Source organism: Microcebus murinus, chromosome 6, assembly GCF_040939455.1.
Source record: "Microcebus murinus isolate Inina chromosome 6, M.murinus_Inina_mat1.0, whole genome shotgun sequence".
NCBI lineage: Eukaryota > Metazoa > Chordata > Mammalia > Primates > Cheirogaleidae > Microcebus > Microcebus murinus.
The window spans coordinates 87,407,363-87,420,687 of NC_134109.1; the positions used below are offsets into that span (position 1 = coordinate 87,407,363).

Below are 13,325 nucleotides of genomic sequence, written 5' to 3' on the forward strand. Positions count from 1 at the left end.
AATATGGAATCTCAGCTCCCCAAATATAGGATCCATAGACTTTTATCTATGCTCACCAGTCCATGGGACTACTTCTCAAAGGCACTCTTAAGCTCCCTTTATTTTCAGGGCACTTAGCAGGATCTTTTGAAATGGATTGAGGTTTTACCCAAGTCAGGAAGCATATATGACTTTTTTCCCTAAACATTCCCTTTCCAATTACAAAGTCTGCCATCTTTTTGAAAATTTTAAAAACAGAAGAAATTGGATAAATGAACACAACTTAATATTTCATGAACTTATTCTGCCAATAGGAATTAAGTTTTGACCAGAACAGAGGCAGGAAGTACAATTTTCTGATCATGTCACTCTACTGCTTAACATACTATAACTGCTTTCTATTACTCTTAGGATAAAGATCACATGCCTTAACGTGGCCCACACAAATCCTATCTGCCTCTTCAGCCTCTTCATGCACCACAGTCCTACCACAGTCCCTCTTATTTTCTCTACTAGGGGCACACTAGTGTTTCATTGTTGAAAATGACTGCTCTCTTTCAACATAGTTTTTTTTTTTTTTTTTGGTACATTCACAGGTTAACTCCCACTCGTATTATAAAATTTCATCTCTCCTGAAATTTTTGCTGAACATCCTTTCCTACTGCCACCTATTATAAACACTCATAGTAACATATACCATTTCTTTAGTGTACTTGCCCATGATGGTCACTTTGTCTTATGAGAAGAGAAATGAAAGGGATAACTACAGTGAAATGCCATTTTTACTTGTCAGATTAACAAAAACCCCAAGTTCGAGGATTCTTCAAACATTCTGTTGAACAAATGGGTACTCTTACATACTGCTAGTGGGATTGTGAAGCTAGGACAATCTCCATGAAGGATAGTTGGCAATATCTATCAAAATAATGAAATATATATACACCTTTTGACCCAGACAGTCCACTTCTGGAAATTGATCCTACAGATATATTTGCACAGTATAAAATGACATATTTATAACTTTATTTATTACAACTTATTTTTATTAAAAAAATACTTGAAAAAATTAAATATTCATCAATAGGTGGCTGGCCAAATACATTGTTATATATCCAACCAGAGGAAGCTTCCTAAATACTGAGATGGGAAGATTTTCCACTTTTATTAAGTACAAAAAAGCAATGTACAGAACAATACATATGGCATATTACCTGTTAAAAAAGGGAAAAAGTAACAAATGTACATATATACATATACATATGTAATCACTTTGCCTGTGTATGTACGAGAAAACCCTGGAAAGATACACAAGAAACTAATAAAAATCATTATCAATATTTTGGGGAAGTAATGAGAACTGTGAGAATAGGGAATGGGATAGGATGTAAGAATGCAAAGTAATAACAGTATATAATGATGTTTCCTTCTATTAATTATATAATACATAATTATGAATGAGGCACAATTTTAAAATTAATTATTGAAATGTAAAATTCATTAAGCAAAAGTTATTTTCTATTATTTATCTCTCTATGGATAAAGGATATAATGGAAGTTGCTTAAGTAAAGTTAGGTGGTTAATTATTACCTTAAAGGCTACCTGGTTTCATGATATTTACTGTAATAGATTCTCTGTTTTCTTTTCTTATATTCTATCCTCAAACCACACTAGACAAGTATTAAGCACTGTTTCTTTTTGAAGAATTGCAGGTGCTAATATTTACTTTCAAAGCACATTTTTTTAAAGCCAATTTTTAGGAATAGATGCAAGAATCTTTTGTTTTGCAAATTTAAAAACTCAGGAGATGTGTTTCCAATTTAAAATAAAGTTAATTCAATCTAGAAACAACAAAAGAAAGGCAATTCTTCAAAGTATTTTTCTACTTATTCTATCACTATATGTACATTAAAACAAGAGCAATAAATGGTTGTCAATGTATAACTTAAAAAAAAAATCACAGAGGATTAACCCATCTAGCGATACCTAAAGTTATTCTTAATTCCTGGAGAATCCTTGTTGAAGTGTAAGCATAATAAGTGCATAGTGAAGTCTAAGTGAGGTTCCCTATTACGGCTGTGGTATTAATACACACTAGTGAAACAGGTTGTGGGCCTAGCTTGAATTAATTATACTCCGATGAGGAAATTGATAATGAAAGAATTTAAACCATTGATATAGTTCCCTTATTGGGATTAATATGTTAATTAATATTACTGGGATCATATTTCCGAATCAAGAATATAATAGCCTCTAATTCACTTAAAGTACATAGATCACAATTTTATCCTTTGTTTTCAATTTTAAAGTTAATCTTTCACAGCAGATTTCAAGGAGGCATTAAGTACTCTTTACCAACAAACTATTTATTTCTTTTATTTAAGTCTTAATAATTTAGTTAGCAAATATTGACATCTAATCTAATGATTTCTTGATTTAATATCTGTGGGGTCAGTGTGGAACAGATGTAGTAGTGTAGTGTTTCTGAATGTGTAGTAGTTTCTGAATCTCTTTACATTGGGAACTGACTATTAATAACTTTCATTTCTTTGGAAGAAGTATCCAAGTCCTAGAAATTCTGACCCCACTCACTACTGTTACTTCTCAAACTAATGGGATTTTATTTAATACACATTAGCACCATATTTTCTTTCCTTCTCTTCTTCCTTTTAGAGAATTATATGATAGAATGTTTGAGCCATCTAGCTTTCAACAGATGCAATCATAGAAGAATCTACTCTCCTCTGCCTTAATAAACTTAGAAACATCAATATTTGATGCATAAAGAGTAACTGTATACATTTAAACTATTCTGTGCTCTTAATTGTGTTTCCTAAAAGCATAGACACAAAGAGAAATCACATAAACTATAATCCAATTGAATGGACTTTATTTGCTTTTCCTATTTGGTCTACATGCACCACCTGGTGGTAAAGTGGTGCATTTCAAGTGCAGAAGAAAGTGTGTGTGTGTGTGTGTGTTCTGAGAGGTATATAACATGGGAAAGAGAATTTTAATATGTGTTCCTAATTACTGCTTTAGGTTGATGACACAATTATTCTGCACAAAATACTAATAAAATACTTAAGCACTACTATATACATAAACTAGAACCAGGAAGTAAAGGAGAAAAGAACTCATGTTGCAAAGTAAAATAGCTTCCTCTTTCTTATATACCTTAGCTATAGATCTTAAAATTCCACCTCCAAATTAACATTTGTTTATTGTGCTAATGTCTTTATTGAGGCAAAAGTCAAGCATTGATAATCATTGTGAAATCATTTTCTTAATTTTTAATTTTTAAGAATAACAATTTTTAAAAGTATGTGGTCTATGCCTTATATTAGGAGTCAGTATAAGTCATGGGTCACAGAATTTTAAAACTACAAGGTGCCACAGAGTCATTTAAACTAATACACTAATTTTATAAATGTAGCACCTGAGACTTGGGAATATCATGTGACTTGCCCCAAATCATACTGTTCATTAGCAGTTCAATTCCAAGTCAAATAAGAACCTAGGTTTTTCTCACTTTCAGCCTAGGACATAAAATAGGACATAAAAATTATACTCATATTGAATGGTGAATTATCTCTACCCATAACTCATCTATACAGTGCTTGAAGACACTAAAATGTGAGTTAATACATATTAGTAGTTTTGTTCTGATATTCTGAACTCTTAGGAATAAAGAAATGTATGTATCATAAAGCCATGGAAAAGATTTTCTATTAAAAAAATCAAATCCCTTATATATACATGTTCAAATGAATATTTTTCAAAGTATATACAACTGTTATATTGTTAAAAAAGTCTAAAAAATTCCCTTTCCCCTTCTGACTACTTAAGAATCAGAGTTCTGTTTCTACAAAATAGGTACCCACTTGAAGATTTAAGCATAAACCATGTTCATAGCTCCCTCTCATGACCATTGAATACTATACAAGCCTCCTTTTATTCTCGCTGTTGTATTCAACTAACAGCTCACTGGTTAAGTTTTAATTGCTTCCAATGAGGTCAGCAAAGGTATTTATCGAAAAGCCCTGAATAAAAGGCTCTACACACACACACACAAGCACACACGCTCTCACACACACACAGAAAATCCTCTTGCCTGTTGATTTATGGAAACAATTATGATTCTGCTGGAGAATTTTTCAGCTGAGAAATAGTTTGTAGCTACAGTAGAGAGGCTCAAGTTGCACAAGGCAGACAACAGACATGGAATTCTTATACATCCAGCTGTTATCAACAGAACAAGTAAGTTACTGTTATTTGTTTTTAAAAACAATGCTGAATGTTTTCTAAAAGTTTATCTCTTTCTCTGGTTTTAGTACTGAGGGTAAAAGTAAAGCTACCAGATTTTTGAGTCATGTAAGTATTTATAGCAATTATGCTGTAGAAAATAAAGTTGAAATTTTTCCAGAACAATTTTGACATTTAACTTGAAAAACATGGGAGGTTTAGGAGAAAATAACTTATTAATCACAAATGTAGAAGCATATAGTAAAGAAATCTAGGGAAAGCATTTACATCATGTTAATAGTAATTGTAAAACTCAATTTAAGTCAATAGTTCTAAGTGTAGGATGTTTCTCAAAAAATAGTAACTGGAATGAACGGCACAGTCACATTCTGATTTGTCTCTGCTAATGCATAGCTTTTATAAATCTACACATAGAGTGGTAAAGATGTTGTTATCCTCTGTGAAAGCTGTTTTAAATGTATTTTCAAAGTATAAAATACACTGTATGTTATACTATTTACCCACGGAAATTTATACATGCAATTTTTTTATGCTCCTCTCTCTTCCTCTCCCTATTCCTAATCTCTCATTGCAAACAGAAGTCAAGTAGCAAACAGCATCTCAGCAACAACTGAGCTTATTACAACCTGTTTTTATAAGGATATATCAACAGAAAGTTATTTAAGGAGGAATCCTGTATTGCTATCAGGAGCTAAAAGGACAAAGCTAACAATTTGGAAAGAACAACTACTCTTTCTTAAATCAATCTACAGTTCACACATAGGAAGAGGTCAATGACCTAGGAGTAACAATCACCTCAAGATTTAATTTTCATTATGTTATTCATGAACACCCGGAGCACTACACTATAATGCACAAATGGATACTGACATGGATCCTGCCAACTTTGCTCTACAGATCATGCTTTCACATTATCTGTCTAGTGGGTACTATATCTTTAGCTTGCAATGACATGACTCCAGAGCAAATGGCTACAAATGTGAACTGTTCCAGCCCTGAGCGACATACAAGAAGTTATGATTACATGGAAGGAGGGGATATAAGAGTGAGAAGACTCTTCTGTCGAACACAGTGGTATCTGAGGATTGATAAACGAGGCAAAGTAAAAGGAACCCAAGAGATGAAGAACATTTACAGTAAGTAATGTCTTTTATTTAAAGCACAGCTTATAAACCTTAATAATCTGTTAAAAGGTCAATTTTCAAGTGACATGCTTTCTCGGTTGCCTTTTATTTTTTTGGAAAAAAATTAAATGAAATGTCATCTTATAATTTCTCTAAATAGGTATAGTTGAACTATGTGTCTAACAACATCTCCTGGAACAGAGAAATCTACTTATATTACAGTTGGAACTGATAACTCAAGCCAAATAGAAAATATGTACTCCATATGCTCAAAATGCTCATATGATAAGCAAAATTTAAATGATATTATTAACACCGAAATGTGATTTATTATCTAGAAAAACTCATTAGGAACTCTAATATAGTGCTTAGTAAGTGCTCACAAAAAACTACTTATCGTTTGAGGAATTGAGAATCTATTTATTTTTATCAATTTGATTTCCTTTGAAAGAATATTTCTGTGATGCAAAATACTTAATCTGTGCTAAAAAAATACATTCCTGTGCAATTGTGTATATTTACAAAACAGAAGGGAATCTGTGGTATCCTCATCTGGTCATGTCATAATGAGTTTGTATATTAGATTGGTTTATTATCAACCTAGGCAGAAAAATAGATTCCTCCTAACATTTTCTTATCTAAATCTATGTCATAAATGTTCTATGTTGCCTTAAGAAAAATGTAAATGTGGGGAAATAAAAGTGAGTTGGAAGAGATCTTAATTCCATGATTTTCAGTTTAAAATCTTTATATTTTTCCCCAAATCAGTTATTCTTTTCATGTTGAAGTATCAGAGGTATATTTTTCATTTAACAGTTATGATTAATAACCAGTTTTAATAGTATTAAATTTAATGGGGTAAATTATACACCTTAAATTAAAAAAAATTTTTGTATTAATAGCATTTGGACAATATTAATGTTACATCATTTTAAAATACATGTGTTAAAGCCAACTGGAAAAGAACGCATGGGGAGGACGGTGTAAACATGTGCCTATTACAGTGCCAAGCTGTCAGCAATTACTTAGATTTTTTATTGCCTGTTTACTAAGTAACTTTTTGTCTTTTAAACTAATCAACCAATAAATAGGAATTTGGGGTAATTATGTTTCCAATATGAAAGTGAGAGGATCTTCTTTTTAATCATAATTAATACAGAATGTTAAAGTCATTTTAATGAATTGACAGTTATGGTTTTATTATTATTACTGTTATTAATAAAGGTATCCTGTTAGTCCTAGAAAATTGTTCTGATTATACTAAAGTTTAGCTAAGGAAATGACTATTTGGAGGAAGTTTTGTGGATATCCACTTCTATGTGAGCAACAGAATTTGGCTTATAATCAACTTACTTAAAAGATACTGAGATTTATTATGGATAATAGAACCTGGTAGAGATGACAGAGCCAACGTAGAAGTTATGACACATGGATCTAATCCCTGTGAATGACTTTGGGACAATTTTTTAGTTTTTCCAATTCTCAATTTTTTCATCTAAAAAACATGAAATATTTACATATGATTTCTAAGATACCTTCAAGTTCTTATAATCTATTCTATTTTAAACCACAGAATATATTATATCAATATAAAGAAACCTAAGTACATACTATATAATTATCTCACACGAGTGAATATTATCTCAATGGTAAGATGAGCTGTCAGAACTAATTTAAAATTACAGTAATAAGGTTACCAAACCTAAATACTAAGGAATTCTTCTATGTGTGTTGACTAGTTCCTTTAGAATGCTTTTACCAAATAATAAAAAAGTGAAAAACTATATGTAAAATTCGGTGAAAATGAGTAGTATGCATAATTATTTAGGATCAAAAATATCTACAATTGGAATGCATTCACATATGTAAATTTTTTGTTTGTGTTAAAATTTCTTCAAAGGATGAAATTCAGGTATTTATGCAGATACACAAAATGCTACAATTATTTGATAGTTTGAAACATAATTTAGTTTAATCTTAATTTAGTTTAATCTTAATTTAGTTAATCTTAATTTAGTTTAATCTTGATTAACCATAAAGCCAATTTGGTAAACCATTTCTCCTCTAACACTAATTCTACAGTAAAAAAGAAAGAAAAAATAATCCTATATCATTTTAAATTAGATTATCATAACACCAATGTACTAAAAAGACATGCTGTACATTTTGTAAATATTCTTCAGTTCTATAAGCTTTTTCATAGGTTGTATATATGGTATACTTTCTTGATATGGTAAATTCTCTTAGAAAGGGAAACTTTCATCAAAATCCTTTAAGTAAATCCTAAAATTATTGTCAAGTTGTATGGCTATCCTATTGAAGAAGGAGCCAGCAAGATTTATGCAAAGTTAAAAAGAGGGTAAGGCCATTTTATCTATAGGAAATCCTAAGGTACAGACAGAAATACTCCAGTGAAGAATTATGGAAAATAACATATTTAAAGAAAATTCTGATAGCCATGTCCTATTATTTGAGGGTTAGCCTTACTAATTTTAAGAGTGAATGTCCATACATAAATGAGCTAATTGACATGTTGAAGCTACTATATTAGGAAAGCCAGGTACAAAAAAATGCTCAGTAGAACTTGTTTAAAATATTCAAAGAGGATGAGAAACTTGAAATTATAAAATTTAAAATTGTTTACATTTCTCAATTATCAATTGAATGAAAAAATGGAAAAAAGACATTTCCTTCCTATTTTAACTAATGTGAGTAAAAGACAATTGGATTTTCCACCAGATTGAAATGCAGCAGAGTTCAGAAAGTAGTAAAGATCAGAATCAAACTCTGAATTTCATTTTCAATGTTTTGATACCTTAATTTTTTTATCAGGCTATTAATTGACCTTCTCTGGAGGTCTTTTAAGATAGTATAAATTTGAATGTCTTAGAAGATAAAGTAAGATGCTAGTGAGACATAATGTTCTCTCAGTTACCATTACACAGTTCCCCAGTCCATTCTCATGGCTTTTCTTTGAATGAAAGGAAAAATGATCCAAGGATGTTAATGGGCCTCAGAGGACTGCTTACTTCATCAGCAGAAGCACAGCACCCAAACAAGAATGTGGTTTTTAAGATATTGGTAAACATGGATTGGAGCTAATAGGAGAGGTGAAAAATCTGGGTGTATAATTCTGCTTTCAGAAGATGTTGGGCTGAGGTAGATAGACGGAGAGCATGGAGGAAGAAAAGAGGAGAACTGAGGAGGTGGATGTGACTGTAATGTCTCATATCTTTAGGGAATTTTTAAAAATTACTTAAGATACTTTAGATTGTGAAGTTCTCACTTCAGTCTTAATTACTGTGTTGTCTCATTCTAAGTTGAGATTAGCATGAATACACTGTAGAAAGAGTGTACTGAGAAACCCAATAAAAATAAGATTTGTATCAGTAGACATATAAGCAAGAACTAACTATGTAGGTGGGGGAATTCATGAGAGGCCCAGAGAAGCTGGACCACATTTTTTACTCTTGAGGGGACAGAGCTGTTATTAGAGAACTGGTCCTAGGGATTGCACACTGCTCTTACCAAAGAGGCAGAAAGTGTCTGCTCTTTACTTGTTCTCTCTGGTGGCTCCAAATTTAGCCTTACAGTAAGTTTATAAGTGATGAAACTGATACCTGATTGAACTAATAATAAGAATAAGGAAAGCATAAAATGTCCCTTCAAAATGCACATTCAAAATGAACTGTAGATTCATATTCTCTGTAGAAGGAGAGCATTGAAAACACCATACAGGGACTGGAAATGAATGGTCAATACTTTCACTTCTGCTGTCAGAGCTCTCCCCTTGAGGACAAGGCTAGCTGGTGAATTTAGATGACTGTTGGACCAAGCAGCCCATCAGCAGCCAGAAGCAATCACTCCACACCTGACAGAAATAACACTGTTGTTTAAGCTGGGAATTGAGGTGCTGAGTGAGAGACAGCAGCAGTGCACTGGGCACTTGATGACTGCCCTGAGAGACAGATGTGGAACAGAGAACCCAATCCCTCAAGATGATTTTCTTGCTTTTGGTATCCAGTTACTAAAAAGTGGTGCTTGTCCCAACAAGAGTCAATATCATTCATTCCTTTTAAGAAGAAATACTTAATTGTCATAAACCACTGATCCAAGAGAAAGTATGCCTCACTTGGTTATAATTGAGCATTGTTAGTTCCCATAGCAAGAAAAGGGTTAGCCATCCTGAAAACTGGCCAACGATTTGGCAATATTCTCTTTTGGATTGTTACACTGTGATGGGATATGGCCTAACAATTGGCAAAAAGCAAATCAACACAGTGTTGCTGGATTTGACTTTGGCCACAAAACCTTCAGTGACTCAATTGTCAACAATTCTTTGGATACGCTCCTATTCAACAATAATCTCTGCTAGTAGCTAGCAAATATGCATATCACCTCTGAATATGGAGGTGGTAAATTTGTTTATATTCTCAGCAAGTTATCTAAAAGAATAATAATTCACATTATCAAAATAAAATATAACAATATAAGGATAACCCCTGCCTTTAAAAAATAGACAATAAGGAACATATGTATGGATTTCAACCAAAATCCTAGAAATTATTGACAAGGTAGAATCCTATAGAACTGGTAACATACATTCCCTTTAGTAATTTTTCAAGGCTTTAAATCATGGAGGATAGATAAATTGCTGGGGAGCAGATTTTGAAATATTAGCTATTCTTTAAAAACTTTAATATTAAGGATTATTTTTCATTTTATAATCTTCCTTTTATTTTGGCTATCACATGTGCTTGGCACTTATTAAGTACTAACAAGTTCATTCATTGCAACTGGTGTATCTCTTATCATCTCTCTTTTCTTTTGTAAAGCCTTATCTAAACCGACTAGTTCTATATCACTTTCATGTCTATATCAATCTGAAGCATCTGATCGTATATTTTCTTTTGTGACTCATCTGTATGACAACCCTTCAGCCTATAGTTTTAGAGCATGTAGAGGCACAGGTGAATTGGAAAAAATGCAAGTCAGCTTTTAGGAGTTGTCTTTTCTAGATTTCTCTATTTCTTAACCTTGGCTAAATATTATAATCATCTGGGGAACTTTAATAAAATACTAATACCAGGTCCCACCCACAAAGACTCTCATTAAATTAGTTTGGGGTGAAGTCTAGGCATCAAGAATTTTAAAAGCTCCCCAGATAATTCTGACAGGCTAGGAGCCACTGAACTAAGGGGATCACGTTAGGTTACTAGGGAAATTGCAGCTCAATTAAATCAGGATTTCACAAAGGCAGAAAGAACTCAAGCATCAGTATTCGTTAAAGTTCTTCAATGATTCTAATGTGCAGCTAAGGCTGCGAATCACTGCTTAAGGGCACCAAGAGTTCTAATTCAGCCTGGACCTCCTCAGGTGTCCTAGGAATGTTTCTGAAGTCTTAGAGGGCTTCAGAGTTGACTTATACCCTAGAGGATTATGAAATAGGCTTGATCGGGGAAGAATCTCTGAATTGTACATTGAGGGAGTTCTTCTGGGCCTATCTGGCCTCTCTGACAAATCTCAGCAGCTTCAACATTTGGATATACTGACGGGGAAATGCATGTGATGACAGCTCTGTAGCTATTATGTAAGAAGGTTGCTATGGTGAGTGACTTTGCCACAGGGAAGGATAGGTCCCATGTCACAGTCTCACAATGAGAGACATGTCTGAAGACTCTTTCAAGTGGTGCTACCATATGGGACCTGAAGTACAGGCATCAATATCTACTTACTCTGCATTTAAATAAGCCACTTCTAACTATAACCTTAGATGCCTCAAATTAGCATCTCACTTCTCAGGCCACCCCACAAAATTCAAAGGCAGAGATTTAGAAGACTTATTTTTTTTTTTTTTAAAGATATTTATTTCTCATAGCTCTGGAGGCTGGGAAGTCCAATATCAAGGTGCCACCATCTGACAAGGATCTTCTTGCTGTGTCATTTCATGGCGGAAGGTAGAAGAGAGGCAAGAAAGCTTGAAAGAGCAAGAGATAGGCATGGCCAAACTTGCTTTTGTAATAACCTACTCTTGTGATAACAAATCTACTCTCTTGATAACAAACCCACTCCTGTGATAATGACATTAATCCATCCATGAAGGCAGAGCCCTTATGGTCTAATTACCTCTTAATGGCCCAATCACCCAATCACCTCTTAATGGCCCCCACCTCTTAGCATCATTACAATGGCAGTTAAATTTTGACTTGGGTTTTGGAGGGGGACATTTAAACTATAGCAAGGGTTTATGCATATAAGTGAAAAGGACATGAAGCTAGTTTGTTCCATTTGAATGAATGAGATGATGTACAACATTAAGGCAAAGCTTTAGTTATTTTCTGAGGATCCTAGTTTTCTTCCCTTCCATAAAATAACTTGGCAGCACAGTAACTTTCCTAACATAACTATTAGAATACAATACTTTTTATATCTTATTTTCACATATGGCACATAGAAGAAAATGCAGAGTTGTGCGTACTTAAGTCACATGGAGAAAAAGGAACTCTTGTTAAATGAAATGAACTTCTTCCTTTTCTAAACAATATCCAACATTTATACCCCCAAAATAGGTTGGAAATTAAAATTCCCTGCCTTTAACATGCTTTGGAAAGTGATGTTAAAGATTTACTAAACATTCTGGACCAAGTTTTATATCTGCATTTGAGATTATATCTGGACCTACCTGAAGTAGAGAAGCCAAATCAAATTCACTAACAAAGAAAATTTCATTAAAGTTCCTTAACTATATGTATAAACGTGTTTGTGTTGTAACATATAAAGACAAAGGGCTTATGATGGGAAGGAGAAAGGAGAATTATCCAGTATCCATGCCCAGGTAAAACGTTGTCTTTAGGCAGACAACATAATTCTCAGAGAAAAAGAGTTTGATATAAATTGAGAAGAATTGGCTCTAGAGATTCTCCAGTTGTTCCAGTCAACTTTCCTCCAGAAGGAAACAATCTCTTCTACTTGGAGTGATCATGCTTACTTCATAGAGCCATTAGCTAATACCCATCCAAGAATAAAAAGGAAAAAAAATATCTTTGTGAATAGAAGAGAAAAGAATGAAAGAGAAAGGGAAAAAGGACTTTATATAAAAATTAATGGATTTTAAATCCTCTGTAAACTTGAAGTACAAAGGATTCTCATAAAATGTAGCTCTACTAACTTTTTGGATGCACTTAAGAAATGAGGGCAATAGAATGCAATGGATTGATAAGATAGTAGAGAAAAGATTTCTGAGATCAAAACAAAACAACCAAAATGCTCAGGGTTGGATTTAACTAGAAACTGCAGTAATAGTGCACAGAGGAGTTCAAATAATGATAGATTCTTACAAGTATTACTCAAATAGGGGGTTTGAATCTATTAGTTATTTTTTGTGCCTAAAACTATAATAGTCTTATTATAGTTTGCTTATTTTATCAGGATTATTCTAAAACTGAGTTTATTTTTATGATTAATGTAATAGAAGATAAATGAGGCATATTTCAACATTTTTAAATACCATATTTATCATACTCAATTGTAATATTTCTCATTTTACCTGCCTGTTTGAACTTTAGATGTAATTGTAGATAATGTTGAGAAAATGACTTGTGATCAAATTCAGAATCAACTTAGCTTTCAGAATTTTCTTAAGGCAGTATTTCCAAACTGTGTTTCTTAGAACACTAGTGTCCCTCGAGATATTAATGATGTTTCCTGTAGCAGAGTTTCTATGACTAGCCCAATGGGAAATATTAGGTTATATAAGTTGAACCATTTTTTAGCAGAGCTTCTGAGTCCACACACACTACACTAATATGAATTGCAAAACTCTAGGAAAAGAGAGCATATGATTTCCCAAACTTATTTGACAATAGAATACCCCTCCCCCCACCCCACTCCCAGGCCCTGGCTTGGGTAGAACAGTTAAATTTCATTATATTGCAACTTGATAGCTATTGTCTTGGGAT

The 13,325-nt window shown here is 33.0% G+C and overlaps 2 protein-coding genes across 3 annotated transcripts in view; one reads left to right on the top strand and one right to left on the bottom strand.

Annotated features, from left to right (window-relative positions):
- Positions 1-13,325, bottom strand: part of FAM227B (family with sequence similarity 227 member B) — a 193,274-nt gene that overhangs the window by 61,872 nt on the left and 118,077 nt on the right. The gene's annotated exons all lie outside the window — the stretch shown is intronic.
- Positions 3,982-13,325, top strand: part of FGF7 (fibroblast growth factor 7) — a 63,096-nt gene continuing 53,752 nt past the window's right edge. The window contains exons 1-2 of one of the 2 annotated variants that reach the window (XM_012763526.3): positions 3,982-4,237; positions 4,822-5,379. In XM_012763526.3, coding sequence (XP_012618980.1) covers positions 5,094-5,379 — 286 coding nt within the window. In that variant the 5' untranslated portion in view covers positions 3,982-4,237; positions 4,822-5,093. The remainder of the gene's footprint in view (positions 4,238-4,821; positions 5,380-13,325) is intronic. The other variant, XM_076004345.1, reaches the window with a different exon arrangement.